The sequence below is a fragment of the Rousettus aegyptiacus genome, unplaced genomic scaffold (genome assembly GCF_014176215.1).
Source record: "Rousettus aegyptiacus isolate mRouAeg1 unplaced genomic scaffold, mRouAeg1.p scaffold_m13_p_4, whole genome shotgun sequence".
NCBI classification, from domain to species: Eukaryota; Metazoa; Chordata; class Mammalia; order Chiroptera; family Pteropodidae; genus Rousettus; species Rousettus aegyptiacus.
Window position 1 is genome coordinate 122,299,826 of NW_023416307.1, and position 26,492 is coordinate 122,326,317.

Here is a 26,492-nt window from a genome sequence, read left to right on the forward strand (position 1 = left end):
AGCACGCAAATGTATCTCTCCATTTAGTCTTTACAACAACCCTATGAAATAGGTACTGTTTTGGAGATGAGAAAACTGATGTTGGAAGAGGTAAAGAGATTTGCCTGAAGGCTCACAGCAAGGAAGTGGCAGAAGGGGAATCTGAGCCAGGGTGTGGCGAGGACAAATGAGAGGACTCCCACAGTGTCGAGCACTGTCTCACCTGCTACTTTCCTCTACCACAAATAGAAACTTGGATTCTGTTTCTGGCTCAGACAAACAGGGTGTCCTGTCTTCTGCTCCTTGGCATGTCCACTCGTAACGTTGGCTGCGCGCCAGGTATGGCCGTATGTGAAATAGGAGCAAAAGGGAGTAGAGAGCTTCAACTGTAAGAGTAATTTAAAAATGTGGCTGCCTTCTCTGTGTCAGGCGCTGGCTGGGCACTTAACCGCATAACCTGGAATTTCAGCGCAGCCCTGCAGAGACACACAGGCTAGCTCTGCCTTGCAAAGTCACAAAGCCCGAGAGTGACAGAGCCTGAATTGGACCAGGATCTGCCTGGCTAGGGAGCCTAATTCTTCTGTTAGATTTTGTTGCCTCTTTAGGAAGTCTTCTAATCGAATTTGGGTGTGTCATATTCTATAGCATCTCTTTTACACATCTGTGTGGTAATGGTTGCCACCTCTGGTTACGTTTTGGAAAATGTCTCCTTGTTGGAGCTTCTCAGCTAAAACCCCCCTTTGAAGGACAGCGTGTTCTCTACTACTTCAGCATTTCCAGAGCACCCAGTTGTTGAAGTATCTGCATGTTTGGGCAAAACACATCAACCTATCCATCTGTCTGTGTCTGCCCTTCCAAGAATCTATCGCCATAGTAACTTGGTACTCAGACAAGAGACTGGAGATGAGAATGGAACAAAGGCCAGACCTTTTCCTTCTCTAAAGCTAAGGATTTGGATCATTTGAGTGCCCACCTGTGGGCAAGTGTCACAGCCAGAAATGTTTTCCCACAGCCCCCAACATCCCGAGAGTCTGGCACATAGTAGGTACAGGACATTTTTCTTAAATGAAGGTAGGAACGATTGATTTTGTTTTGCTTGTTTTCACAAATGTTTGGCTGCTTGAACCAAGCCAAGATTTTTTCAAGGTTGTCATTAAAAAGTACTCAGTTGAAGACCAACTGAGGACTTGAGTTGGGCTCAGTTCTGTGACCTCGGACCTGCCGCTTTACTCCACTTTGTGGAGCCCATTAAAAAAAAAAAGCCTTCCTAAGTCTATTGTGACGACCCAGTGAGATAATCAGCAAGAAAAGCACTTTGTAAACCACCAAGCCGGTTAAAGTGTCAGGTCCTGTTAGTGTCATCTCCGGAATCACAGGCTTTACCCTGGAGTGGGGTTGGGGCAAAACCTCACTGATGAAGAGCAATAGTTTTGTCCTCAGAATTTGCTCTGTAATTCGGCCTCTCAGGTTTTCCTTGCTTCCATGCCTTTCCAAAGTTGGTTGCCTTTTCCCAGCCAAAAAGAAGCATATCTCACTGTAGTTTTTTCAGGATGTAGCCTCAGTTATTTATAGTCTTCGGCCTGAGAGACACATCCCAGCAATGAAGTGCTGCAGATGCTCTGATGAGTGAGTGTCCTACTTCTCCAGCAGCCCCTTGCGAGCCCTGCAGAATTCCCTCCAACTCCCTGAATTGCATGTGCTTTTGTACCCCTCCAGCGTTCCACAAAGCCGGGCGGCAGGGGGAAGCAGTCAGGGTTCTGGAGCAGCTCACACACAACGCCGTGGTAGAGAGCAGATTTAATGATGCTGCCTATTATTACTGGATGCTGTCCATGCAGTGCCTCGATATAGCTCAAGGTAAGTAAACACCAGCCAGGCCGCTTGTTTTTCCCAGCCCCGCTCTGGCACCAAGATAAACATCGAAAGAGCTGGGACGTTTTAATTAAAGCCCTGGGCTTGTTTATTGGGTGTATTGTCCATAACCCTGCCTTGCAGCAGCATAATCTGGCATGTCATCTTTTTCCAGTTTGCCCATAAGCTTAAGGATGGTATGAGGGCCCTCCTGAGGTTACAGATGGGAGGTCCTGCCCTATGTTGCTAATTCAGAACATATCTCTCCCCTGCTACCTGGGAGCCCATAACTGGACCCAAGTGAACTCTGTTTTAAAAAAAAAAAATTTAATGAAAAGATGAAAAAGAGATCACTTTACAATAACACACTCCAGATTCTCCCTCATCCCAGGCAGGAAAAATAGTTTCGGTGTTGCTTTCTTTCACAAGACTTCCCATGGTGCTCTGAGGACAGGGAGATGTGCTTTATTGGACCAAGGCCAGCATGCAGGAGTGGGAAAAACACTGGAACTGGAGGCAGCTAGGTGGCAATTCCTTCCTTAGCAATACGTCCCTGTCTGTAGCATGGGGGTAATCATGCCCTGCTTCCTTCCCAAGGCTGCCGTGAGCTTCTCAGAAGCCATGGTTATAGTTTGACAACTGTCAAGCCCAGGTATGGGGTGGCGTTTTTCAGTTCCTGCCACTGGGCCGTGCCTTTGATAAGGAACGGCACGATGGGAAGAGGAAGTTGAGACTTTACCTGTCTTGGGATGGCCCCAGCTCCTGACCAGAGTGCCTTTCCTTTCACTGCACCTCTTTGCCACTCTCCCCAGCATAGGCCTGGTGTCAGGAGAAAACTGACTCTGGCAACAGTGCCATTGCCTAGCCCTTCCTTTTAGACGTGGTTTGACACATCTTCTCCCTCCTGCCCTACTCCCCTCCTACTGCACACTGCAGATCCTGCCCAGAAGGACGCAATGCTCAGCAAGTTCCACCACTTCCAGCACTTGGCTGAATTGTACCACGGCTACCACGCCATTCAGCGGTACACGGTAAGATGGCTAGCCGACGGGTGCATGCAGGGGATCTGCCTGCTGAGCTAGGTGCACTCAGTATGTCTTAAAGAACTGCAGCCCTCTGGATGGAAAGTAAGCCCACTGGGCAGGGTGACCTGCTGAGAGATCCTGCTCTCCTCCTGGGAGACAGTGTTTGGAACTTTGATTTTCTTTGATCAGCTACTTCTTTGACATGTAACAAGCTGTGGGCTTCTGAATTAGTAAGCCAGAGCTAGTGTGGGCCTTTCTAGTTGTTTGCTTTAGGTTTAGATGATTCAAGTCAACTCTAGATTAGCCAGACGAAGGGCTGTCTCTAAAATGATCGGGGCGGACATTCCATGGGGTCCTCTCTTCTAAATGGATGAAGGGCCAGCTATAACCAAAGGCCTGAGGTCCCTCCCTGGCTCTGCTACTGGCTTGCTATGTGACCTTGAGCAATTCACTTCCTCTCTCTGGCCCTCAGTTTCCTTCTCTATAAAACAGAAGGGTTGACTTGATCTCCAGAGACCCAAAATGTTATTTTTAGTCACTCCATGATTCTTTTGATTAAGCCATTTTAAATCTACCTCTTGACAGTGGGGAACAGGTGACAGGTGTCATCAGCTTCCTCATTTTGTGTATCCCTAGTCACTCAACAAATGTTGATTAAGCTCCTACAAAATGAGCATATCTTGTGCTGCTCAGCCTGGAGGATACTATCAACAACCAACCTTTATTGAGCACTTACTGCATACCAGGCAACTTGCTGAGGGCTTCGTTTTATCAACTACTTCAAAGTTTTTTAACCACACTGAGATAAGTACTATCATCTGTATTTTACAAATGAGGAAACTAAGGCACTGGACAGACACCCCACAGCTAGTAAGCAGAAGAACCAGGAGTTAAACCCAGACAGGCTGACCCCAGAGCCTGTTCTTTTAAGCTTTTCCTGACCACTGACCTCACACCCCAGTTCACTCTGTGACCTTGGGCAAGTCATTTACTTTCCTCTGTGCTTCCACTTCCTACTCTATAAAATGTGTGTGTGTGGGGGGGAGTAATAACAGTACCTATTTATGGGGTTGTTTTGAGGATTAAGTGAGTTAATATTAGACAAGCACTTGAAAGAGTGCCTGGTACAAAGTGACCCTAGGTAAGTGTCAGCTGCTCTGACTGCCTGGTGCAGAGGCTTTGAAAGTTTTCCGTTGGCTTGTTATCCCAGGCTAAGCATTTCACAGTTGTTTGACCATCTCTAAGGCCTTGTATTTCTGCACTTCCTTGCCCCTTATTTGTGAACTCTCGGCACATTATTTGCCTTTGGGGAAAGTCTGGCAAGAAGGGCTCCTCTGATAGGTTCTGCCTGAGTCAGCCATCAAGCCTGCATCTCATCTCTTCCTCCATACCAGGGTCAGTAGTCTCAAGGGACCTCATCTTCCCTTACAGTCCATTTAGGGACCCTCATCTCTATCAGCTGCTCATCTGAAAAGAAGTCACTCCCTCAAAAAAGACCCCAAATTCAACTTAGGCTCAAAAGCCAGGGCCCCAGCTCAATCTCAGTTTGCCTGAGTCACTTCGAAGCCCAGCTCTTTCTCTCCTGACTCTTCTTCCTCCTCTATACCTGAGACTTGGGCTTAGGAGGATCTCTTGTCTGTAACACCTGAGCTCTGCTCCAGGACTTACATGCAACTGTGAGCTTATGGCAGCTTCACGCCAGCTGGGGGCCCTGGCTATTCATTCCAGCTGAGGCTTCTTCATTGGGCCATTCCTTCCTTCAGCAAATGCCGGCTATGTGACGGGCCCTGTGCTGAGGCCTCAGCGCACAGTGGTGAACAGAACACTGTCCCTGCCCCTGCGGAGTTCATGGTCTAGTAACAGGCAGTTGCAGTACAATTACCTCAAGGGAAAAGCTTAGAGGACTAAGAAGATTTCTTGGAGAAGGGCGATAAATAAGAATGGGGCAAAGTGAAGAAGGGAAGGAAAGGCATTCCTGGCAGAGGTCACAGCCTGGAGATGGGTGGTATTTTAGGGTTTGGCATCAGGACCCAGTGGAGCAGCTCTGATTCAGAGGAGACTGGAAAGGGAAGCAGCAGAGCTTTCCTGAGATAATGGCTTCTTTCCCAGAGGAGAGGTGCTAATCCTGAGGAACCCCACCCCCACCCCCACCCTGTTCTTTCTGGGACATTTCTTAGCTTCCACACCTAGTACAATGTAACCAGAGGCAGGCTTCTCCTTGGCTGTCACCCAGAAAAGGATACAGTCTCAGGTTTTCTTGGGTTCTTGGAACTAACAGAGGCTATAGACATTTAAGTGAGAACTAAAGAGAGAATGCTGGGCTCTGAACTGAAGTAATGTATAGTGAGTCCTAGTGAATTTAGAGCAGTGAGGGCATAAGTCCTGGTGGCTTGGGGATGAGGACTGGTCAGTGTGTTACCATTTAAGTGCTTGTGAGGAGAGGTAGCTGGCCTGATTTAAGCATTATCATCTAAAGCGGTCTCAGTTTGCACACGGTGTGCCAGATTTCTTCGAAACAGGATATTCTTAACATTTTATGGACCTTTTCTAATAGAAAATTCTCTGTGGTCTGCTGTGCTGAGCTTCAGCACATGTTCAGTGGGCATCGAATGGGCAGGGCAGGCCACCGTTGGGAGAGCAGAGAAGAGACAGGTGATTTCATTCTAGAAAGGGTTAACTGCCTCCCGTTAAAGACAGGTTTATAGTGTGGTCATGTCCTAAATTACATAAAGGTCTTCTCTTTTAGAGCTAATTGGAGGCAACTTGAGCTCAGGGAAATGGAATCATTACCAACCCCAGAAGCAGTGCCATTCGGAAAAAAGACATGCTTGGGCTTTAGAGTCAGACCTGCGTTTCGGTCCCAGCTCTGCCCCTTTCTAGCCAGGCGACTTGGGCAGATCATCTTTCTGGGCCTGGGTTTGCTCATTAGTACAGTGAGCATGAAAAATGCATCCCTCACAGGACTACGTTAAAGACCACATGAGACCGTGGTTATAAAGCACCCAGCATACAGTAGGTGCTCGTTAAGTAGATCTGCTCATTTAATGAAGTATCTTAGAATGATTGGTGTCTGCCTTTTACCTGGCCCAGCAGCGGCTCAGCTGAGGAATTCAATCCCCATTTGCTTTTCTCCATGCAGGAGGAGCCGTTCAGTTTCCATCTTCCCGAAACCCTCTTCAACATCTCCAGGTTCCTGCTGCACAGCCTGACCAAGGACACCCCCTTGGGCATTTCTAAAGTGTATCCTCTCTCTTACCATCACCTTCTGTCCCACCTCTCTTGCCTAATGGCCCTGAGAAGTTCCTTCCAGAACACTTTGCTGGCAGAACCTTCCCTCTCTCCAGCAGCCCTCAGGGAAAAGAGAGAGAGCTTACTCGGCTGCTACTGTTCAGCCAGGGAGGCTAAGGAACTAGTGCCAAGAGGAGATTGGTTTTCAGGGCTCTCTGGGCTACCCCCAGCACCAGGTCTCAGAGCAACACATTGTCCAAGCCCTCCCAGAACCCACAGATGAAGGCATGACGAATGTAGGAAGCACCAGGCCTTTGGGCTTAGAATCTTGGACACCTCCCTGGGGAGGTGGGTAGGGGGCGTTTGTTCAGCCCAAGTTTATGGAGCAACTTTTATGCCCCAAGCATCTGGCCAGGCAGTAGGTGACAAAGCTGTAGTCTAGTGGGAGAGGTAGTGGGAGAGGTGACAAGTATCAGGGCCTGTTTTTGTGGGATGTGTGCAGGGTCCAACGGTAGAATGAAGCTAAGGCTGGGGCCATGGCCAAGGAAGGCTGCCTAGAGGATGTGACACCCATCGTGCAGGCTAGGGTAACCAGGGAAGACAGTAGAGTTGATGTCCCAGAGGAGTAGCCAGCTCATGGAGAAGCGTGAAGGTAAAGTGAGCATGGCGTGTGGTGGGGAGCTGAAGCCTGCCTCGGGGAGCTGAAGCCTGCCTCGGGAAGCCAGGCTGAAGAGGCTGTAGCCTGAGGGCCTCCTTCCTTCTCTGCTGGTGAAGACTACAGAGGAGCTGTAAGCAGAGAAGGGGCTGAGGGCCAAAGCTGCCAAACAAAGACTACCAGGAAATGACTAAAATCTTTTAGGTACCGAAAGTCATAATTATCCTCTGTCCTCTTCTAAATCTCAGTATTCTCTCAGCCCCTTCCCAGCCTGGCCTTCTTTCTGTAAGGAAAAAGCTCTCCCAGGAGAAGGCTCAGAGGCACTGATGGGCGGCATCTCTAAAGGGTTCCAGGCCTATCATTTGCATTTCAGAGGAAACTCCTCCAAATCAAGTGATGCCTTCATCAATGAAACTCCTGTAGAGGTATGGCCAAGGCCACACCCACTGGGACCTCGGCAGCTGCACCCAACCTTCCCAGCAAGTTCTGTTCAAGTCAGCAGAGTTTGATTGAACCCTTGCCGTGAGTTCCCCCCACTGTACTGTCTACTGGGGACTGGAAATGGCTCCTGACACTGTCCCTGACTTTGAGGTGTCTCAGTGGAGTCACAGACAAGGAAACTCACCTCCACACTGGAGGTATGGGAGGCAGGAACCTCAGGGGTCGGATAGTGGGGAGGAGGCATGGGACTTGGGCCTCAACAGTTAGCTAAGGCAGTCACAGGTGGGGTGAGAAGAAGGGCAGGCCAGGCCTGGGCACAGCCAGGATTTGAGGTGACCTGAGATCGAACACAAAGGCTCGTCAGCCTCAGACCGAGAATCTCAGAAGAAGGCTCAGAAAGCAGGAGAGTCCGCCACCATGTAGAGATCGCTGTGGTCCTTGGGGAAGTGCAGCCAGAGAGAAGTGTGCTGTGCCCAGTGCCCTCTGTGAGCTAGACCCGAGGGCAGCTCCCCAGGCAGTCTGGGACCAGATGCCACACGGCAGAGCTGGAGCGGCATCTTAGGGCCTGGCTGGCAGGCTGGGCTAGGTTGGGAGGGCAGTTTTGTCCTAGTCAGGGTACAAGACAAGCCATCATCAGACCCAGAGAACCTTAGCAAAGTTGAAGTATTATTGGAAACTGCACTGTCTTTATTTCTGAAAAAAATCCCCGGGCCTTGATATCCGAGAAATACATTTACATCCCACAAATGAACAAGCACTTCTCAGGCTCCTGCGCGTGCCCTTCTGGCACCAGCATGAGCTGTGTTCCAGCATGGGGCTCACTCCAAGAATAGGCAGTGCCAACTCTTGGGACCAGTGTGGTGTTTGCTTTCCTTAACCCCGTCATCGGCAGGAACACACTCTTCACTCTGGCCAAGCAAAGCAAGGCCCTGGGTGCCTACAAACTGGCCCGGCACGCCTATGACAAGCTGCAGGGCCTGCAGATCCCCAGCAGGTTCCAGAAGTCCATCGAGCTGGGCAGCCTGACCATCCGCTCCAAGCCCTTCCATGACAGCGAGGTGAGGGCATGACCCCCAGATACCCCTCTGGATGTCTCCTAACCCTTTCTTGCCTGGCCTGGATTCCATTTGAAAGATGGTTGCCATGCTCTCAGGGCTCTCTGCCCCCTCCCCTGCCTAAGCCCTGGCTTGCCAACTCCTCCCTCTCTTCCCTCTCCTCCTCCTCTGTTCTCCACTCAGCCCTTTGTGCTCTAGCTGCAGCCCCCAGTCCTGCTGAGCCCCCAACCCTGCCTTCCCTTGCTTCCCAGCCCTCCCAAGGCTCATTCCTCCTGTGGCCCAGCCCTCAGTACTCTGCCCCTAGCCTCCCTCTGCGCCTCTGTGCCCAGGTGGCTCTGCCTTCACCTCATCCTAGGGGCCCCTGCCTAGCCCACCTTCCTTCCGGAATCAGGTTATTGCTGTCCAGTAAATCCACCCCAAGTATCTGCAGCCCAGTCTGTGCCCCAGCCCTTCTTCTTCCCACCCCAACTAGCTACTGTCTCACAATCTCCTCCTTAAAGCTCAGAGCAGAGACTTGGCATCAAAAAGACATGACTTCAGATCCTAGCTCTACCATTTCCTAGCTTTGTCTCAATCCTCAGAGCCTCAGTTTCCTCCTCTGTCAAATGAGAACATGTATAATAGCTTTCTCACAGATGGCTGTGAGGATAAATGAGCCAGTGCAGGGGATGTGCTTAGCACAGTACCCGGACCATGGTAAGTAGCCACGGTTATTGTCATTCCTGCCAGGAGAACAGTGAAGGAGGCATTTGGAACAGTGGGTCCTAAGTGACAAGGCCTCCGATGTCTCTGTAGGTCCTTATTGTGCTTCGCGTGGCAGAGCCCCAGGCCCAATGCCCCCTCCCCGCCCCTGCAGGTGGCCTTTCCCCTTGTCAGCCAGGTCCCCGTCTGTGGTGCTTGTGTTTTCGTAGGAGCTGGTGCCCTTGTGCTACCGCTGTTCCACCAACAACCCATTGCTAAACAACCTGGGCAACGTTTGCATCAATTGCCGCCAGCCCTTTGTCTTCTCCGCCTCTTCCTACGGTGAGTCCGGCACGTGTGGATGAGGCACCAGTGGATGGCCAGGCTCACTCTGCCGCTTATTGGCCACATATGTCCTGATTTGTAAATTGGGGGCAGTGTGACTGACACCCACCCAACCTGATACACAGTCATTCAGGGTTCTCAGAGACAGGACCCGCAGTGCTGTCCAAACCTACAGTAAAGCACCCACTCCTCAGGAGCTGGTGTGAGGCTTTGCATAACACAAACGCCCCAGGAAGAGCGGCCACTGGTCAGGCATTTCGTCTGGGAGGCCGAGATGGGTTCTCAAGTCCCAACTCCTTCCACACTGATGAAGGATCAGAAGCCCCTTTCCAGGGGCTGAGCAGAGGCCTTGCTGCTTCCCTCAGAGAGGAGCCTGTCCAGCTATTGGGGGAAGAAGGAGGGGCTAAAAGCCCCCAGTTCCCACCCCCCTGCGCCACACACACACACACACACACACACACACACACACACACACACAGACTCATAGCCCCGCCCCACCCCTTGCCTTCCCTAGACAGGCTGTGGGAGAGGAAGGCAGCCCTGCTGTGTGCTTGTCTGCTTGCTTTCAGAAAAGCCCGCTGCTGGGTGGGGAAGGAACTCTGATCCTCCTCTCTCCTCCCATGCTCCCTGGCAAGAGCATCCAGCCCCTGTTTTCCCCCAAGTTGCCATCCTCCAGCCCCTCCCTGTGCCCTGTGCCCTCCAGAGGTACTACATCTGGTTGAGTTCTACCTGGAGGAGGGGATCACAGATGAGGAAGCCGTTTCCCTCATTGACTTGGAAGCACCAAGACACAAGCGTGAGAACAAATGGCAAGAGATCACGAGCAACAGTATCCTGGGCACCAGCCGAGTCCTGTGCGTGCCAGCTGAGGGCAGCGTCTGGGTGCGAGGAGGAGGCAGGGGGGCCTTGGAGGATGGCTGGGTCAGGGGGAGCAAGGGTATGGCAGGTAAATGCTGAGCGATTGGAGAGGCTCACATGGTGGCAGAGACAGGGGCCAGAAATGGGCAGAGAGCTGGCCAGGATGCAGAGAGGTGCAGGATTGGACAGTGCATGCCCACAGGTCCAGAAGTTGCCTGTGAAAGAGGAGATGGCACTTTGGCCTTTACCTGTGCTTAGTTCCCTGGAGGGCCTCCCACCCACCCCTGGCTCCTAAAAGACGCTGTCCTTGCTTCTGGCTGTACAGAGCTGAGGAGCAACTAACATGGCACATGACATCTATATTGGTGCCCTAGCTCTTCTAATCAGGTCACTTTAACATATGAGGGACAGAAAGCACGACTCAAGAGAGGCCAAGCAAACCAAGGGGTATGAAGAAGCCTCGCCATCGATGGGCACTCAGCCGGACCCAGCCGCTCGCTCAGTGCCGGCAGGAGGCTATCTCCTGTTCTTGTGGCTCAGCTGTCCTCTGCGTGTCTTCCTTCTTGGGCAGCACCCACCTGTCCCATTAGCAGTGCTGGCCCTGTATCCCATCAGCCTTGTAACTCCTCAGACGGAGCCAACACTCCTCTCAGCATGCCAGCCAAAACCCCGGGCACATCCTTGCCGGAACAACTTGGACCAAAGGCCGCACCTCGGGAGTGTGTTTTCTGTCTCACTGAACGTAGGAGGAGGGCATCTGCACCCTCACATGCACCCTCCTCACCCAGGGGGTCTGGGTGGGCCGGGAACCTGTGTTTCCATAAGCTTCCAGGTAATGCTGCTGCCCGTGAACCACATTTTGAGGAGCAGAAGAGGGAAGAACGCAGGGAGCTGAAGAAGGGAGAGAGAAACCATGTCCACATGCCAGTTCCCTGCACACACACGTCAGATGTGTAGGCTGGATTTTTGCTGCCATGTGGGACCATACCATGTACCTGACTCGGCACCAGCAGCCTCCAGTCCCCTGGGGGGCCTTCTTCATGGGAGTCCCACTGCCCTGGCCTCATATCAGCATTTCCGCCACGGCCTGTAGAGGTGGCAGCTCCCCGGGAACCATCAGCCTAATCCGGCTGGCCTCAGGGTCTTCAGGAGCTCTCAACCCTTTCTCCATGAAATGTGACCTGTAGGACCATCTCAAGTGCCTGCAAACCGCCTGGCTACTGCTGAGTGTTTGTCCAGGAACTGCTGATTTGGTGGCCCATTATTACTGCTCCCATGCACAGAGGGCCCCACGGGGGGGGGGGGGGGGGGCTGGTCATGCCCTCCATGACCAGGGCTGTCTGCTCCCTGTGTTTCCTCCATTCCTCCACATGGAAACCAGTCCTGCGGGCCCTGCTATTCTTCCCCAGAACCTTAGGGAGACATACAAGGCCTGGATGGAGCTCCTGTGAGTCTTAACATGTTGGGTGAGGGTGGGGCCTGTTCCCCAGTCGGCCTCAGGTTCTGTCCTTGACCAGACCCCTCCAGATTCCCAGACTCTGAGACTGGATGAAACCGTGGACTCCATGGGAGATGATGACCCATTCACAGCAAAGCTGAGCTTCGAGGTGAGGGTTCCTCTGTGAGTGACGGGCTGCTGAGGCTTCTGTTGGGAGGGCAGTCTTGGGTCTCTTCTGTACACACTTCTTGGTGTGAAGAGGAAATTGCTCCCTGTCATGGCCACTGGGGGAGAGGAGGTGGTGAGTTTTCTGTCACCAGAGATGGCCAACAGGGGCTACCTGACCTGGCAAGGCTCTGTCGAGGTACCTGGCAAGGGAAATCTCTGGGGGCCTCCCTGGCCACTCCCAAACATTCTGGGATCATGGCCCATGTAAACATGTCACCGTGGTTGAATAAAGGCACCAGTGCCCCCTGCTTCCCACCTACCCACCTTGTAGCAAGGCGGCTCAGAGTTCGTGCCCGTGGTGGTGAGCCGGTCGGTGCTGCGCTCCATGAGCCGTCGGGACGTCCTCATCAAGCGCTGGCCCCCGCCCCTGCAGTGGCAGTACTTCCGCTCGCTCCTGCCTGACGCCTCCATCACCATGTGCCCCTCCTGCTTCCAGGTACAGTGCTGACTGCCTGAAGCTCATGCGTGGTTCTTGATTTCTTCTTTCTTCTGCTTTTCCATTTCCCAAATGTCCCCTAGGGGAGGCCGGGCATCTGAGAGAAGCGCAAGTGATCCCTGAACAGCCAAGGCCAAGGCTGTTCAGGAAGAGGCCCAGCTGTCCTTAGGCCCTCCTTCCTCCCAGTTGCCACCCATGTGCTATCTAGAGTGGACTTGCTCCTGACCCTGGGCTCTCTGCATCTGCCCTTAATCTGGGAAGGCTGGGCAAGTATGATTTGCCTTTGAACTTCATTTAGAAAACAAGGGGCCTCAGAGACCTTTCTTCCCTTCCCTCCCAGTGTTTGGACAAACGTGTTCTAGTCCTGACCCACTACCAAATCACCTCCCCTTGGAGAAGGGCAGCAGTCCATGCCAGCTTTGGGGTTGATGCACACCCAGAGCTGCCACCCAGGGTCATGGCTCTCTCTCCTCAGATGTTCCACTCAGAGGACTACGAGCTGCTGGTGCTTCAGCACACCTGTTGTCCCTACTGCCGGAGGCGCATCGATGATCCCAGCCCATGACTGGCACCCCGGGAACCACCCTCTCCCTTTGGGCCACCTCATAGTTGGCTGTAGAAGGAAGAAAGAGTTAAACTGTCAGAATGTATCTTCTGCCCAGATGAAGTTTGTATTTCAGGGAGGGGCCTTGTGTAACCACAGAATTGCTATTTATGGCATTTCATACCTTGTAAATAGCACCAGGAGATGGAGAAGGGAATGTACATATATTTTCTAAGAAAAAAAAAAATCTGTTACTTTCAGAACAGCTCTGAGTTGTTGGCGGCAGCCTGCTGGAGTCCACAGATCTGTCAGACCATTAACATGTACACTTTGCGAACAGATTGCCTCAATAATTACAAATAAAAGGGCTACTTATTTTCATCAGTGTCTGCATTTTAGCAAATATTCATATTGTCTGCAACTTAATTTCCTTATGCAAAAATGCACCTGTTTCTAATTTGATCTGAAAGGAACATTACGTTTGTGTTCTCTTAAAATTTAATCATTTAATCTAATCGAAATGGTAATATGGTAGTGAGTAGGGGAACAGGGTTTATTTATTTATGTATTTTGGTGTAACGGGTCTTCATCTTGACAAGAAAATAAGATACCTGGTTCCAATGAAGATGACAAAGAGGGCCCCTCCCCAGAGGTCCTGGAGCCCACCCTCTACTTCCTGCCTGGGGCCAGGCCCCTCCTCTACCACCTTCTTCCATCCCCACAGAGACCCCAACCCATCCTGAGGCTTTCCCCTTCCCTCCAGCTCCTAAAGTGAACGTGTTCGGTTTGGAGTTCCACCAAAGGTCCCTTCCCCTGAGCATCAGGGGTGTTCAGTTTGGAGCTCAAGGACACAGGTGGATAGCAGATGGGAAGCTGGCGAGGAAGAGCGTGGTTTGTGTGTTGTCTCAGTTCTCACACCAGCCTTGTGAGGAAGGGTTATGATTTCCATTGCACAGACACAGGGGGTCGGGGGGGCGGAGGTACTGGGGCTCAGGATGCTCACCTGGCCCTGAGTGGGAAGCCCTGATCTGTCCATCCCTCAGGGCCCCTCCCTTCACCCGCTACTCTACCTGCAGCGGGGTGGAGGGTGGGGGCACGGAGCAAGCCAGTGCTGTATGTAAAGTCCTGACAGCAGGAGGAAGAGAACTGGGCTGTCAGAGAACATATTGAAAACCACCCTCGTGGTTAGATATTGATACCTTACAGGGCACATGTGAAATGGACAGTGTGGCAAAGGTCCCCACTGGAGAGATGAAGAGAGGAGCGGCTTCAGAGGCCAGCCAGTAGCAAGTGTCAGAGCTGGACCTCTGCCCTGCCCCTCATCCCTGCCTTCCTCTGCATCTCTCTGTGGTGGTGATAGAGGAAGATGAGGGAAGAGAGCCAGACAGTTGTGCCAACAAAACTCCTCCTTTGAGTGTCTAATTACTTATGATCATGCATGCTCGCTCTTGCTAAACATTTATTAATGTGTTAGGATTTCCATTAGCGCATTACTTGAACCAAAATCATTTGCATATGGCTGGGAAAAAAGAGGGGAGAGGGAGAAAACAGCCCCAGCCACCCAACAGGCAAGCGTCAATCATAGTGACAGATCAGATGGTCCACAACTAGAGGCAGGAGGAGGGGGGCCCAGCCTGAGAATCCAGCATGCATCCTCTCAGCTGAATAACACTGTGCTGTGCCAGGTTCTGCTGCCTTGCAGAAGCCGAGCTCTGGAGGCCTGAGTCTGAGAAACAATCATTGTAGCTCCCATTAAATCAAGTGCTTACTGAGTGCCAGACCCTGTGCTAAGCGTTGTCCACGCGTCGTCTTATTTAATCCTCAACGCCCTCCAAGGATGCCCATTATACAGATGACGAAATTGAGGCTCGGCAATGTTCTCTTTTTTTCATTCGACAAATGTTTATTGAGCCGAGATGGGATTCACATCCAGGCCGCCGCCTTTGCCCGTCAGCGCTGTGACCTGCTGCTCTCCTGTCCTGACCTGGATGAGATCTTGATCATGTCCAGTCCTCTCTCCAAGGCTCAGGTTCCTGATGTGTAGAAAAGGGCCCCCCCCAGCTCTGACGCGAAGGTTCAGGCCTCATGTCACAGGTTCAGACTCCTCCTCCAAGGTTGCTGCTAACTGAAGATACCACGCAACCTTCCACTTGTGCCAGCCCTGCCCTTGAGGCAGGTAGGAGCCCCAGCCAAGAGGCCAGTACTGGGCAGGGCTCCCATCCTGGGCCTTACCCCAGCACTCCATGATATTCCTCCACCCAGACTCCAGAATCTCTTCCTAAAATGAAAACCTGATGACACCCCTCCCCTGCTTGTAATCGTTAGTGCCCCCCACTGCCAGCCAGCTAGCTGGCAGTGGGGGGCACTAACTAGTACTCCCTAGTACTCCCTAGTACTCCCTCCCTCCTCTGCTACTCCACACCAACTGGCCCTTCCCTCCCTGGGCTTTGGCCCAGCTAGCCCCCTGCTTAGGCTGGGAGGCCTCCCGTGCTCCCCCAACCCCGGTCCACATCTTGCTTCTCCAGGCCCCCACAGCACTGGGGCTGGGAGCAGATTCTCCTCTCATGGTTATTAGTTTTCCCTGTCTGCTGCCTCCTGAGACCAGGAGCTCCTCGAGGTCAGGAACTGCGTAGGATTCATCTCAGTGTCCCCAGCACCCAGCCCAAGGCCTGCTACATAGTGGTGTTCGGCGAATGTTAGGGTAGGAGGGAGGAGGAGGAGAGAATGGGGGATGGGAGGAGAAGAGGAAGGAAGGGGAGGAGAGTCAGTGTGTCCCCTCTCCTTCTTCCCCCTTGACATTCTCAGCTCAGTCTAAGGCCTCACTCAGCCTGGTGACGCAGCCAGGTGGGGCTAAGCCAGTGAGGGGAGGCAAGAAGGAGGAGAAGGAGGAGGCGGCTGCTGACCAAGCAGCACCTCCATGCAGAGGCTTAAGAGCTATTTGTGCGCTGCCTGCTAAGCCCTAATCCTCGATGGCCAAGTCAGAGCCATGCACTTGGGTTCCCAGAGGGGCTGGGCTAGGGAAGCCCTGAGATGGCTACGTCTGTCTTCAGAGGCAGACAACACAGTCCCACCCTACCTCCCGGGCCCCTACCACTCACTGTTCCTCACAGCTTGTTCTTAGCCTGGCAAAGAGAGAGGCCAAGGTGGCAATATCTCAGAAAGTCACACACTCTCAGGCTTGGCTACTGGCATGCTCTTTGTCCCTCTCTGGACTGCCTGACATGGAGAGAAAGAACTCTGGCTGAGGGTTTAGATGGCCTGGGTTTACTTCCAGCTCTGCTGAGAAATTTCAGCCTCTGAGCCTGTTTCCTCAGTGTTCAGAGGTGAGTGAGACCTCATTCTGGGCTGCGAGCTTGGATGCAGCAAAGAACAGGCTGGGTCAGCCCTGCATTCTAGAGAGAGATGGACAGGCAGGAGACAAATAAGACTGTTGCAGATAGTGATAAGTACTGATTAGAAAATGAACATTTAGGTGGTTAAAATGAACATTTAGGTGTTTAGGAGCCCTGGTTTGTTGAGTTAGGCGTGTGGGGCTTCTCCAAAGATGAGAGTTATGAGCTGAGACCTGAATGAGATTCAGAAGAGGGTCACACTTCTAGCAATACTCACTGATCACTGGCATGTACCAGAATAGGAAACTGAGGCACAGAGCAGGAAGGAGGCTACGCTGCACCTTGGCGGCGTGGCTGCGGAGGCTCGGTCTGGGGCAAGGGTAGATACACAGGAGCCACACCCGATGAGGGAGGATGGCGAAACCAAAGGTCCACGAGGCAGGCGCCGGTGAGGAAAGGCGCAGGCTCCCCGAGGTTCCCTAGACCCAGCAGGCTGAGGGGAGGAAGTGGGACTTTTCCAGGCTCTCATGGTGACGCAGAGCCACAAGCTCGGGCCCAGTGCCACACCCCAGCCCTCAGGGCCACCACAGCTGCCCCAGGCCTGTGTGACTCAGTCCAGGGCCTTTCCCACTACCCAGTACAACCTTTTTTTGTCATTTATACCATGGTATGAAGAACTGGCAAATCTTTCCTGAGAGTTCCCTTTGGTGCTGGAGGGAGACATGGCCAGGCAGGTTATAGCTCAGGCTGTCACTGATTTGTCACATGACTTGGGTAACTCACTGCCAACTCCGGGCTTCTGTCTCCCCATATGCAAAATGAAGCAGGAAGGGTAAGAGTAGGTGACTTCTAATGACCTTCCAGCTCATTCCCTCCCTGAGCCTGTTGCTCTGAACAAAGAACATTTTTTGTTGTTGAAAAAATCCTGACATGCTTTATGGAATACAGCACACCATCGCCTCGGTGATGGCATTTAATTCTCCATCACCTCACTCTCTAAGGATGGCATTATTAAACTCTCTTACAGAGGTGGGACCTGAGACCTAGAGAGAGGAAGTATTTCCTGAGATAACCTGGATCCATTCGCTTATGCCACAAATATTTATTGAGCACCTACTCTGTGTCAGGCCCTTGGAGATACATCAGTATACAAAATAGACAAAAGCCCCAGCTCTTTCTAGTCCAAGGAAAATGATTTACACTGCTCCTGCTACACGCCGGGCACTGTGCTGGGCTCTGGGGACCCCAGCCCACCCTTGCAGGCTCACATTACAGCCCGGGAGATAGACCAAAAACACATGCACAGAACATGAATTAAAAAGCTTCCAGGTTGTCATAAGCAAAAGGAGGTGACAAGCAAGGCACTGAGGTCAAGGGTCAAGGGCTCAGCCCAGCCACGAGGGGTTGTATAGGGTCTGGTTTTGACTCAGGGAATCCAATGTTCCTCCCTCTGTCTGACTACCAGGGGCTGGGCTGTGTCAGAATCAAACCTTCCACCTTGACCTCATTAGCGTTGGGACTAATCACTGGGCCAAGCGCCTTAAACTGCAAGAGGTCACACCCCACCCACCCCGCCAAGCCACCCTCTGTGCTCACTCCACCGACACACATTTCATCAGCCCTCCATGTGCTAAACCCCTGAGAGAAGCCTAGAAACCTAGGTGGGCTGGAGGGCAGGGGGGCATTTTTCTGAGCAGACAGCCCCAGGTTGGACGAAAGACTGGGTAACAGAGAGCTTAAGGGATGGAGTCTTGGAGACAGGGATGCTTCCCTGCGGGCCTTGGATCCCCGGCCTCAGGATCTTTGCACCTGCCGTTCCCTCTGCCTGGATACCTCCCCCGCCGCCACCACCATCACTACCACCCCGCCCAGGTCTTGGAGGGGCTGGTGCTTCCATCACTGAGTTTGCAGCTCAAACTTCACCTTCTCAGAGAGGCCACTCTAGATGACCGTGCTGGGAGTGGGTCACGACCTGAACTTTTCCTATTGTTTTTTGTTTCATTACTTATTTGTGGCCCCCCCCACCCTCACATATGATACCCTGTAAAGAATAATGCTTTCCGAAGGCAGAGACTTGGTCCTTCTTGTCCAACGTGTCCCCTAGAACCGAGTGACTTGCGTTGATACGCATTTGTGGCTGGGTGGCGGTCATCAAGTACCCCACACGCCAGGCGCTCCCAGCTACCCCGCTTCATTCCTGGGAGGTGTCATCGCTCTCCTGTTACGGATAAGGGGAGCCCATCAGTGCTGGGCCTCCATTTGCCCCCAAACCCCGTCAGTGCCAGTCCTCCTGGGACCCACCCTCATGAGGTTACTTTTCATATGGCATCCAAGGCCCGCTGTCCCATCCCAGCCTGAGCAAACATCCCCAGACAGGCCCTATGTGCCACAGATGTCCAACCAGCCCTGTCTCCCCTTCACACTGGAGTCCCCAGGAGGCTGAGCCCACACCTGCCTCACTCATCACAGTAATCCCGTGCCCAGCACGGGTCTTGGCGCACAGTCTGCCTCCTGGATGCAAGGCCTTGCCTCAGAGCTTCTGTCCCCTCTGTTTCGGTCACCTCCATCCCTGGTCCCCCTCCTTCATGCTCACTCCCCCCAATCCTTCTTTGGGGGCATTTGAGCCACCTTTCTGTCCCTGAGTTCTGCCCAAGCTACAGCCCACTGCCCTCCAGATAAAGCCGGGTTCCTCAGCTTGGTATGAAGACGCATTGGAGCTGTCCACAGCTCACGTGCAGCCACGCCCCAGATGGGCCTCGGGCCTCCACCTAGACTTGGTGTTCAGTCTGTGCTGTCTTCCCCACTTGGCACCCTGGCGAAGTGTCAAGCCTCTGTCTGCCCCTCCTGGGACCATGGGGTTACTTTTCACATGGCATCCAAGGCCCGCTGTCCCATCCCAGCCTGAGCAAACATCCCCAGACAGGCCCTGTGTGCCACAGATGTCCAACCAGGCCTGTCTCCCCTTCACACTGGAGTCCTCAGGAGGCTGAGACCACACCTGCCTCAAACACCCAAATATCCCCTCCCTGGACTCCTACTCCAGGCAGGCAGCCTCCCTTCCCCAGGCCGGGATCTGTTCTTCCCACACCAGAGTCCTCCTCACCCTGTAAGCTCCTCCTTTCTCAATCTTTGTATCTCTGGGGGCTTGCACACAAATATTTAATGAACGAGTGAGCAAGTGAATTCCCATTCTTGCTATAAATGCAAGAAATATTTATTGAGCTCTCAAGCAATGCCAGGCTGCATGTCTGGTACAGGGAGCGCCAAAGCTGGAAGGATGCATTCTCTGCCCTCATCAAGCTCGTAATCTGGCAAAATGGGCTAGTGTCAGTGTCCAGGAACTGGATACGCCAGGAGGTGACTTGGGTGGAGAAGGAACAGGTAAACAGCTGAGTGAGGTGTTGAGAAACTAAGAGAATAACCAAAACTTCTACCCTCAGGAAACTCACAGTCCAATCAAAAGAAAGACAAAGTCAGCTTATACTATGCCAGAGGGAAATGGGCCTGGAGTCAGAGGTTCCGATGCCAGGCCAAGGCCACCAGGCTGAGATGGGCAGAGATTCTTGGGGGACAGAAGAGTGGGGGTGGGCATTCTGCCCTTTCCCAGGGTCCCCAGCACCTCCCCTTCCCAACCTCAGGCTTCCACCTAGAGTCACCTTGGCCCCTCTTGGGAAGCCAATTAGGCCCCCAGTTGGCAGCATCAGGGATTAATATGATTAATAACGCCCCCAATCTCCCAGGTGCTGATTCAGCCAGGAGCTTAAGGAGAAGAGGTCACTTTATAAGGGACTGGGGGGGGTCAGAGCCCAGAGTTGTCCAGCAGGAGCCCTGTGTGGCCGAGCTCAGGCCCCAGCAGCATTCTTGGGTCGGAGCCGGCCGCGGGGCAGCCCCAAGGACCGCAACCATGAATGGCACGGAGGGTCCCAACTTCTACGTGCCCTTTTCCAACAAGTCGGGTGTGGTGCGCAGCCCCTTCGAGTATCCACAGTACTACCTGGCTGAGCCATGGCAGTTCTCCATGCTGGCCGCCTACATGTTTCTGCTGATCGTGCTCGGCTTTCCCATCAACTTCCTCACGCTCTATGTCACGGTCCAGCACAAGAAGCTACGCACGCCTCTGAACTACATCCTGCTCAACCTGGCCGTGGCCGATCTCTTCATGGTCTTCGGAGGTTTCACCACCACCCTCTACACCTCTCTGCATGGATACTTTGTCTTCGGGCCCACGGGATGCAATCTGGAGGGCTTCTTTGCCACCCTGGGAGGTATGAGCTGGGATGCGGGTGGGCAGGGGGCATGGAGGCAACTGGGGACAGTCCCAAGCTTGGAGTGGAGGCTGAGAGGCTTTCTTCCTTCTGCTGTCATTGGCATCGTCCGAAGCCCTCACTTAATCAACAAACACTTTGGTGATGATGAGCTGGGCTCCGTTCGGAGAGGGCAGGTATCGAGCACTGTTTTATCTCACTGGGAGTGGTGCCAATGCCTTGCTCTACAGCAAAGAAACTGAGGACGAGAGAAGTCAAGGGCCTTGCCGGGTCGTACCATGGCAGGGGCAGAGCTGAGTTTCAACCCCACATCTATGTGCAGTTTCCCTTGGAGCAGCTTTTTTAGGCCAGACCCTTGCCGGGCACTGGGGAGAGAGCTGCATAAGACAGATCCCCATCAGGGTTCCCAGTTCAGAGTAGGACGCAGATTCTCAGGCCTCCAGTCGCTGGACTTTGCCTGTGCTGAGGCATGGGCTTTAGTTCCTCCTCCCAGCATCTATCCGACTCCTTTCCCGGCCTGCCTCCATCCTCTCTGCCATGCACGAATGCTTTTTGTGTTGAGCTCATCCTCTTCCAAGAAACCCCTTCTATAAGTAGACATTAGACTTGTGTGGTGATCTGTAGCTTTGAAAGAGTCTTTCAAATATTTCTTTGACTGGAAAACTGATAGGAGTGCTGCAGAGACAATGGAGTCCATTTAGCAGAAGAGGAAACTGAGGCGTGGAGAGGGGGAGACTCATTTAGGGATGGGGCGGGGCAGTAACCAGAGCCTAGGTCTCCCAGCCCAGATCCAGGAACTTTCTCCCCAGACACGCAGCCTCTCAGGCAAGTAGGAGTTGCAAAATGTCGTTATTACGAAGCCGGGGTGACAGGGAGAGCCTAGCACCAGCCACGAGGACCGCTCTGCTGCCTGTCTTTTCTCTCCTCGTGTATCCAGGTTGCTGCCTCAACCCCAGGGAACCTTTGGTCATTACTGGGGGTCACTTTCAATGACTACAGATCATTTAGTCGCAGGCCAGAAGGCAGGGGTGAAACAGGGGTGTCACACAGAGGCGGACGCTTCTCTGCAGGGTCAGTCCCAGTTTATAACCATTGTTCTGGACTAATTACTAGTGTTCCCTTTCACTCTCAGAAATGTCCCAGTTCGGTTGATAAATTCTATGGCCACCCTCCCTCCCAAGTGTCAGGGGCGATGTGCAGCACAAATGTCTGAATTCTATCATTATGTGCTCCTTCTTCCTCTGAGCCAAACGGCCATCTTCATGGCTCCAAAAGAGGGTCCCACCCACCTGCACGGGTCATTTTATTTCCCTAGAGGGGAGAGGTCACTGCTGCAGAGGGAGGGAAGGGCGTCCCGCTCCATGTTTCTGCTGTCTCTGCAATGCTTTTCTCCAGGGACTCCGCCCGTTGCCCCGGGAAGGACACATTCTTCTGTAAAAACTCCCTACAGGGCTCCCAGTCCAATCAAGACCTCTAATCTGATTTCCGTGTCCCTCATGAACCCAAAGTTCTAACTGAACATACTCCACTCCCCTCATCCATCATGTGGGCCCTCTGTCCATCACCCTCTTCCCTCCTCTTCCCAGTGTTTGAGCCCGCTCCACCCTGAGGCTTCGCTCCAGGCCTGCCCCAGGCTGCCTTCTCTGTTGCCCTCTCCCACATAGGAGGAGCATGGCCTCTTTAGACAGACGTGGGGTCCAGGTTGGTGGCATGCTGACTGATAGCTGACTGCATTGCAGGTGAAATTGCCCTGTGGTCCTTGGTGGTCCTGGCCATTGAGCGGTACGTGGTGGTATGCAAGCCCATGAGCAACTTCCGCTTCGGGGAGAACCACGCCATCATGGGCCTCGCCCTCACCTGGGTCATGGCACTGGCCTGCGCCGCGCCGCCACTAGTTGGCTGGTCCAGGTAATGGCACTGAACAGAAGGGAAGTATCTCTGGGGTCTTCTTAGGGTCCCCCAGCCAGGACTCAAACCTAGGGCTGTCTGGTTCCAGGCACGGAACTGGCGACTCCACAGGGTTTGGGGTTTAGGGCAGGGGAAGAGAGGATCAGACTCTAATGTTGCTACGTGGGTTGGTCCCCATGTCAAGGAGAATCCAAGATACCCAATCCTTCACCTTGGCTGTGCCCCTAATCCTCAACTAAGCCAGGTTCAGATTCCAATCCTCTTTGGTCCAGTGCCCCGTGGGAAGCTCCCTCTGACCTTGGGCCTCAGCACCTGGGTATGCTGAGCCTTCCTAGTGTAGGTGGTGACATTGTAGCCTCTGGGACCTGGATCCTGTCCAGTCTACAGGCCATCGTCTCCAAATGGGGCTGAGATGAGCTGTGAGGGAAGAGGGAAGACAGTGGTTTGGGAAACTGGACCAGTGGCTCTTTGGGCTCCCAGAGGCCTCATGTCCCTCTGCTTCTAGGACATTCCCACTCTTTCTTCCCTTTCCTCCTCATTCTTCCTGGGTTCAATTTTTTTGCCCTTTGCTGAATTCGAGCCCAATCCCCTCCAGCGTCTTTCCCTGTCTTATCTAGTCCAATCCAGTTACATTCATTCTCATAGGCAGAGGCAACGATGCTCCGCATTTTCTGAGATTGGTTCCAATATCACTACCCTCTAAAATCATTGAAACATCCTAACCACATCCCCCAGAGTCCTCCTGTTTCCAGAAACTGTGCAGAGATCTCCTGGTTACCCTCTATGGCCATGTTTGGGCTAGAAAATCCTCTTACCCTGTTGATAGTAAGACCCTAGTTTGTACAAACTGCCTCAAACACAGAGTTTAGGGTCTTTTCCTTTCTCCCCACCAACCTCTGACCTGCAGAGCCTGAGGCCTGGCCTCCAGCTGCTGCAGGGCAGCAGGTCTGGTGAAGAATCCTGTGCAGGTCAGTGGTGTACAGGTCCTGTCAGGTGAGAGACTGGGCAAGAGACTGGGAAGTATCAAGATAATGCAGCTGCCAAACGAACAACAAAACAACACTGAATTCACAAGGCGCATTTGAATTCTTTCTCAGTCCATTTGATCCTCATGGTCACACAGCCAAGTAGACATTTTATCACCTCATTTTACAGAGAGGGAAAGCGAAGCCCAGAGAGAGGCCAACAATGCGGCAGGTCACTCTGGTCAGCTGAGGCCTGTTCCCAACTCCTTCACGTGTGGGTCTCCATTACGCCCCCTCCTGTCCCAATCTCTGCCGGCCCTCAGGTACATCCCAGAGGGCATGCAGTGCTCGTGTGGGATTGACTACTACACCCTCAAGCCGGAGGTCAACAACGAGTCCTTTGTCATCTACATGTTCGTGGTCCACTTCACCATCCCTATGATTGTCATATTCTTCTGCTACGGACAGCTGGTCTTCACCGTCAAGGAGGTAAGGTCCTGTGCTGGGCACTGGGGACATGCATGCTGAGTGGGGTGAGCCCAGCTCCTTTCCCAGAGTTGCCACAGTCTGGACACCAGACCTTGTGTCCCTGTAGGCGGCTGCCCAGCAGCAAGAGTCAGCCACCACCCAGAAGGCCGAGAAGGAGGTCACCCGTATGGTCATCATCATGGTCATTGCTTTCCTGATCTGTTGGTTGCCCTATGCCGGCGTGGCATTCTACATCTTCACCCACCAAGGCTCCAACTTCGGCCCCATCTTCATGACCCTCCCGGCATTCTTTGCCAAGTCATCCTCCATCTACAACCCCGTCATCTACATCATGATGAACAAGCAGGTGCCAGGTGGTAGGGAGGGAGGGTCTGAGTCCCCCAAGCTGCAGGCGCTGCCCAACAGAGGATAAGCCATATCCTTGACTAGGCAGACCTCAGTCTTCCCATCTGCAAAACTGGACAAGAGAGTTGGTCTCCCCAGGGCATCAGAGTCATCGAGGAGAAATGCAAATTTCCGGGGCTGAATCAGCATCTCGGGGTGGGCCCAGGAACTCGCACTTCTAAAAACCATTCCAGGTGACTCTGAGGCCAGCTCAAGCATGGTTCTGGAGGCCCGCTTTAAAAGTCAAGTGGTCAAAGTCCCAAGCCTGGGAACAGGATGGTGCCAGTCTCCATTAAGGAGATCAAAAGGAGCTAGAAAGTCTTGTGATGAGGGATAAAGGGATAAAGCCATCCTTTAACACAGATCAGTGGTTTCTCTGCAGAATCCATGACCCAGTGAGAAAAAAGTGGTCTCTGGAGTCAGACAAATTGGATTCAAATCCGCTATTTTCCGCCTATGTAAACTTGGGCAAGTCACCTCCCTTCTCTGTGCTTCAGTTTCTTCTTTCATAGAAAGGGTAAAATCCCAAACTCTTGGGTTAAATGAGATAACTTACATAGCCCTTGGTACACAGAGGCATTATGGAATGCCGTTAGTGACAAAGCCCCCTTGGGTTTGGTCCCTGGCATCTCTGGAGTGAGGTCGCATATGTTCCCTCCAGAGAGCCAGATTTGGGATGGGAGTGGAGGCTGTGAGGGCCTGAGTGGGAGGGGGTTGGAGGCAAATCTCACCAACCATGTCAGTTTGCAAAACACACCTTAGGAGGACCCTGACCCGGACTCATGCTTCTTGCCTTCCAGTTCCGGAACTGCATGCTCACCACCCTCTGCTGTGGCAAGAACCCACTGGGTGACGATGAGGCCTCCACTACTGCCTCCAAGACGGAGACCAGCCAGGTGGCACCGGCCTAAGCCCTGCCAAGGACACTGTGGCCGACTGTAGGAGTCTCCCGTCCCCCACCCCCACCCCCAGGGACAGCCGCCCCATTGGGAGCCATGCCTGTCGGAACCAGGTCTCATAGGCTCCATGAGTTTTTTTTTTAAAAAAAATTAATGAGAAAAATGAGACTCCCCACTCGAAGGGATGGCCCGATCTGGAGTCTTGAGTTCCCAGGGACTGGTGGGGTTTGTACCCCTTCACTCCCTAACTCATCTCTCAGGAACACAAGAACTCTCACTGTCTGGAAAAGTGTCCCAGCTTAGGGATAAGTGTCTAGTACAGAGTGGGGCACACAGTAGGTGCTTAATAAATGCTAGATGGAGGAATGAATGAATGAATGAATGAGGAAATGAATGAAGGGATGAATGGGCAGGAAGGGCATATCTATCCCCACAAAACCACCTTAGCAATAGCAGCTCCTTGGCTGATGACCTCGAGCAGTTGTTTCCCTCCCTGGGCCTCACTTTCTTTCCCTTTAAAACGGGACTCCTGAACTCCCGGCCCACCACACATGGCTGCTGTGAAGATCAAATGAGGTATGCGTGCGTGCATGCATGTGTGTGTCTGTGCATGCTAAAGCACTTTGTAAATGGTAAGGAGCTGTACAGATTGTAGTTAATGTTATGAATAATATCAATTGATGTAATTAATTACTATGATCATCTCCTCTTGATAGTGATCATTTTGAGATTGAACAATGGCCCAGGTATTCAGCCTCAGCAGGTTTTTTTAAATTAGCCAGGTGTTAAGGCCAGACCAGGCCTGGGGGTTGAGCCGCAGGCAGGGACAGTTGAGAAAAGGCAGAATGCAGTCATCACATCTGAGAAAACAGCATTGGGGAACTGGAGTCTGGGGCCAAGGCCCAAGGTCTTCCCTCTGGCCTGGACCCCCGGGCCCAGCACCTCCTCTTCCTATGGGGCCTGTGAAGAGACAGGCCTTTTGTTCAGCTTCTGGAAACCTCATGTTCTCCTGCCCAGCACTCGGGCCACAGCACCTCTGGGCCAGTATGGAGCTTCTAGGAGCCGTGCTCACCTGCCCGCATTTAATAAAGAGCTGAATCTTCAATGTCACCCTTGTCTCGAAGAGCTTAGAAACAAAGAGTGGGAAAGTCGGCTGGGCCCTCCTTCCCTGGGGATGTTCGCAGGTCCCGGATTCCAGCTTCCTTGCTGGGTGAGCCCATCTTCAGTGGCTCCAGTCCATTCTCCATTCTGGAGAGTCCTTGCTGCGAAGCTGGCTGGAACTCTGGGGCGTTGGACTTGAGCTGCTTCAGTAACTGCCCTCTCCTTCTTCACATAACCAAAGCCAGAAGTTCTGGCTCTCTCTATCTCTGCCTGGAGACCAAGGCAAATTGGGGCATTAAAAGCTCAGTTCCTACACTTGGTGTTAATGGTGGTGGTTTTTGCCACTCTCAAGCTCTTTATCTACAGGATGGATTGAAACTGGGCA

The 26,492-nt window shown here is 52.8% G+C and overlaps 2 protein-coding genes across 3 annotated transcripts in view; both read left to right on the top strand.

Moving 5' to 3' along the window:
• IFT122 (intraflagellar transport 122) overlaps positions 1-13,148 on the top strand; it is a 65,721-nt gene extending 52,573 nt beyond the window's left edge. Inside the window, exons 22-30 of one of the 2 annotated variants that reach the window (XM_016122053.2) lie at positions 1,696-1,836; positions 2,767-2,861; positions 5,995-6,095; positions 8,072-8,237; positions 9,146-9,257; positions 9,964-10,089; positions 11,646-11,725; positions 12,056-12,220; positions 12,696-13,148. In XM_016122053.2, the coding sequence (XP_015977539.2) occupies positions 1,696-1,836; positions 2,767-2,861; positions 5,995-6,095; positions 8,072-8,237; positions 9,146-9,257; positions 9,964-10,089; positions 11,646-11,725; positions 12,056-12,220; positions 12,696-12,785 (1,076 nt within the window). In that variant the 3' untranslated portion in view covers positions 12,786-13,148. The remainder of the gene's footprint in view (positions 1-1,695; positions 1,837-2,766; positions 2,862-5,994; positions 6,096-8,071; positions 8,238-9,145; positions 9,258-9,963; positions 10,090-11,645; positions 11,726-12,055; positions 12,221-12,695) is intronic. The other variant, XM_016122054.2, reaches the window with a different exon arrangement.
• A 6,762-nt stretch (positions 13,149-19,910) lies between these two features.
• On the top strand, positions 19,911-25,093 carry RHO (rhodopsin). The gene is made up of 5 exons (XM_016122023.2): positions 19,911-20,361; positions 22,101-22,269; positions 23,558-23,723; positions 23,830-24,069; positions 24,908-25,093. The coding sequence occupies exons 1-5, from the start codon at positions 20,001-20,003 to the stop codon at positions 25,016-25,018; spliced, it is 1,047 nt and encodes a 348-aa protein (XP_015977509.1). The 5' UTR covers positions 19,911-20,000; the 3' UTR covers positions 25,019-25,093.
• Positions 25,094-26,492: the final 1,399 nt, after the last annotated feature.

Bases quoted from the DNA above. Each gene is read 5' to 3' on its own strand.
- RHO (XM_016122023.2), top strand. From the start codon at position 20,001: ATGAATGGCACGGAGGGTCCCAACTTCTACGTGCCCTTTTCCAACAAG. The intron at 22,270-23,557 runs GTAATGGCACTG...GCCGGCCCTCAG, and splicing joins CCACTAGTTGGCTGGTCCAG to GTACATCCCAGAGGGCATGC. The intron at 24,070-24,907 runs GTGCCAGGTGGT...CTTGCCTTCCAG, and splicing joins ACATCATGATGAACAAGCAG to TTCCGGAACTGCATGCTCAC.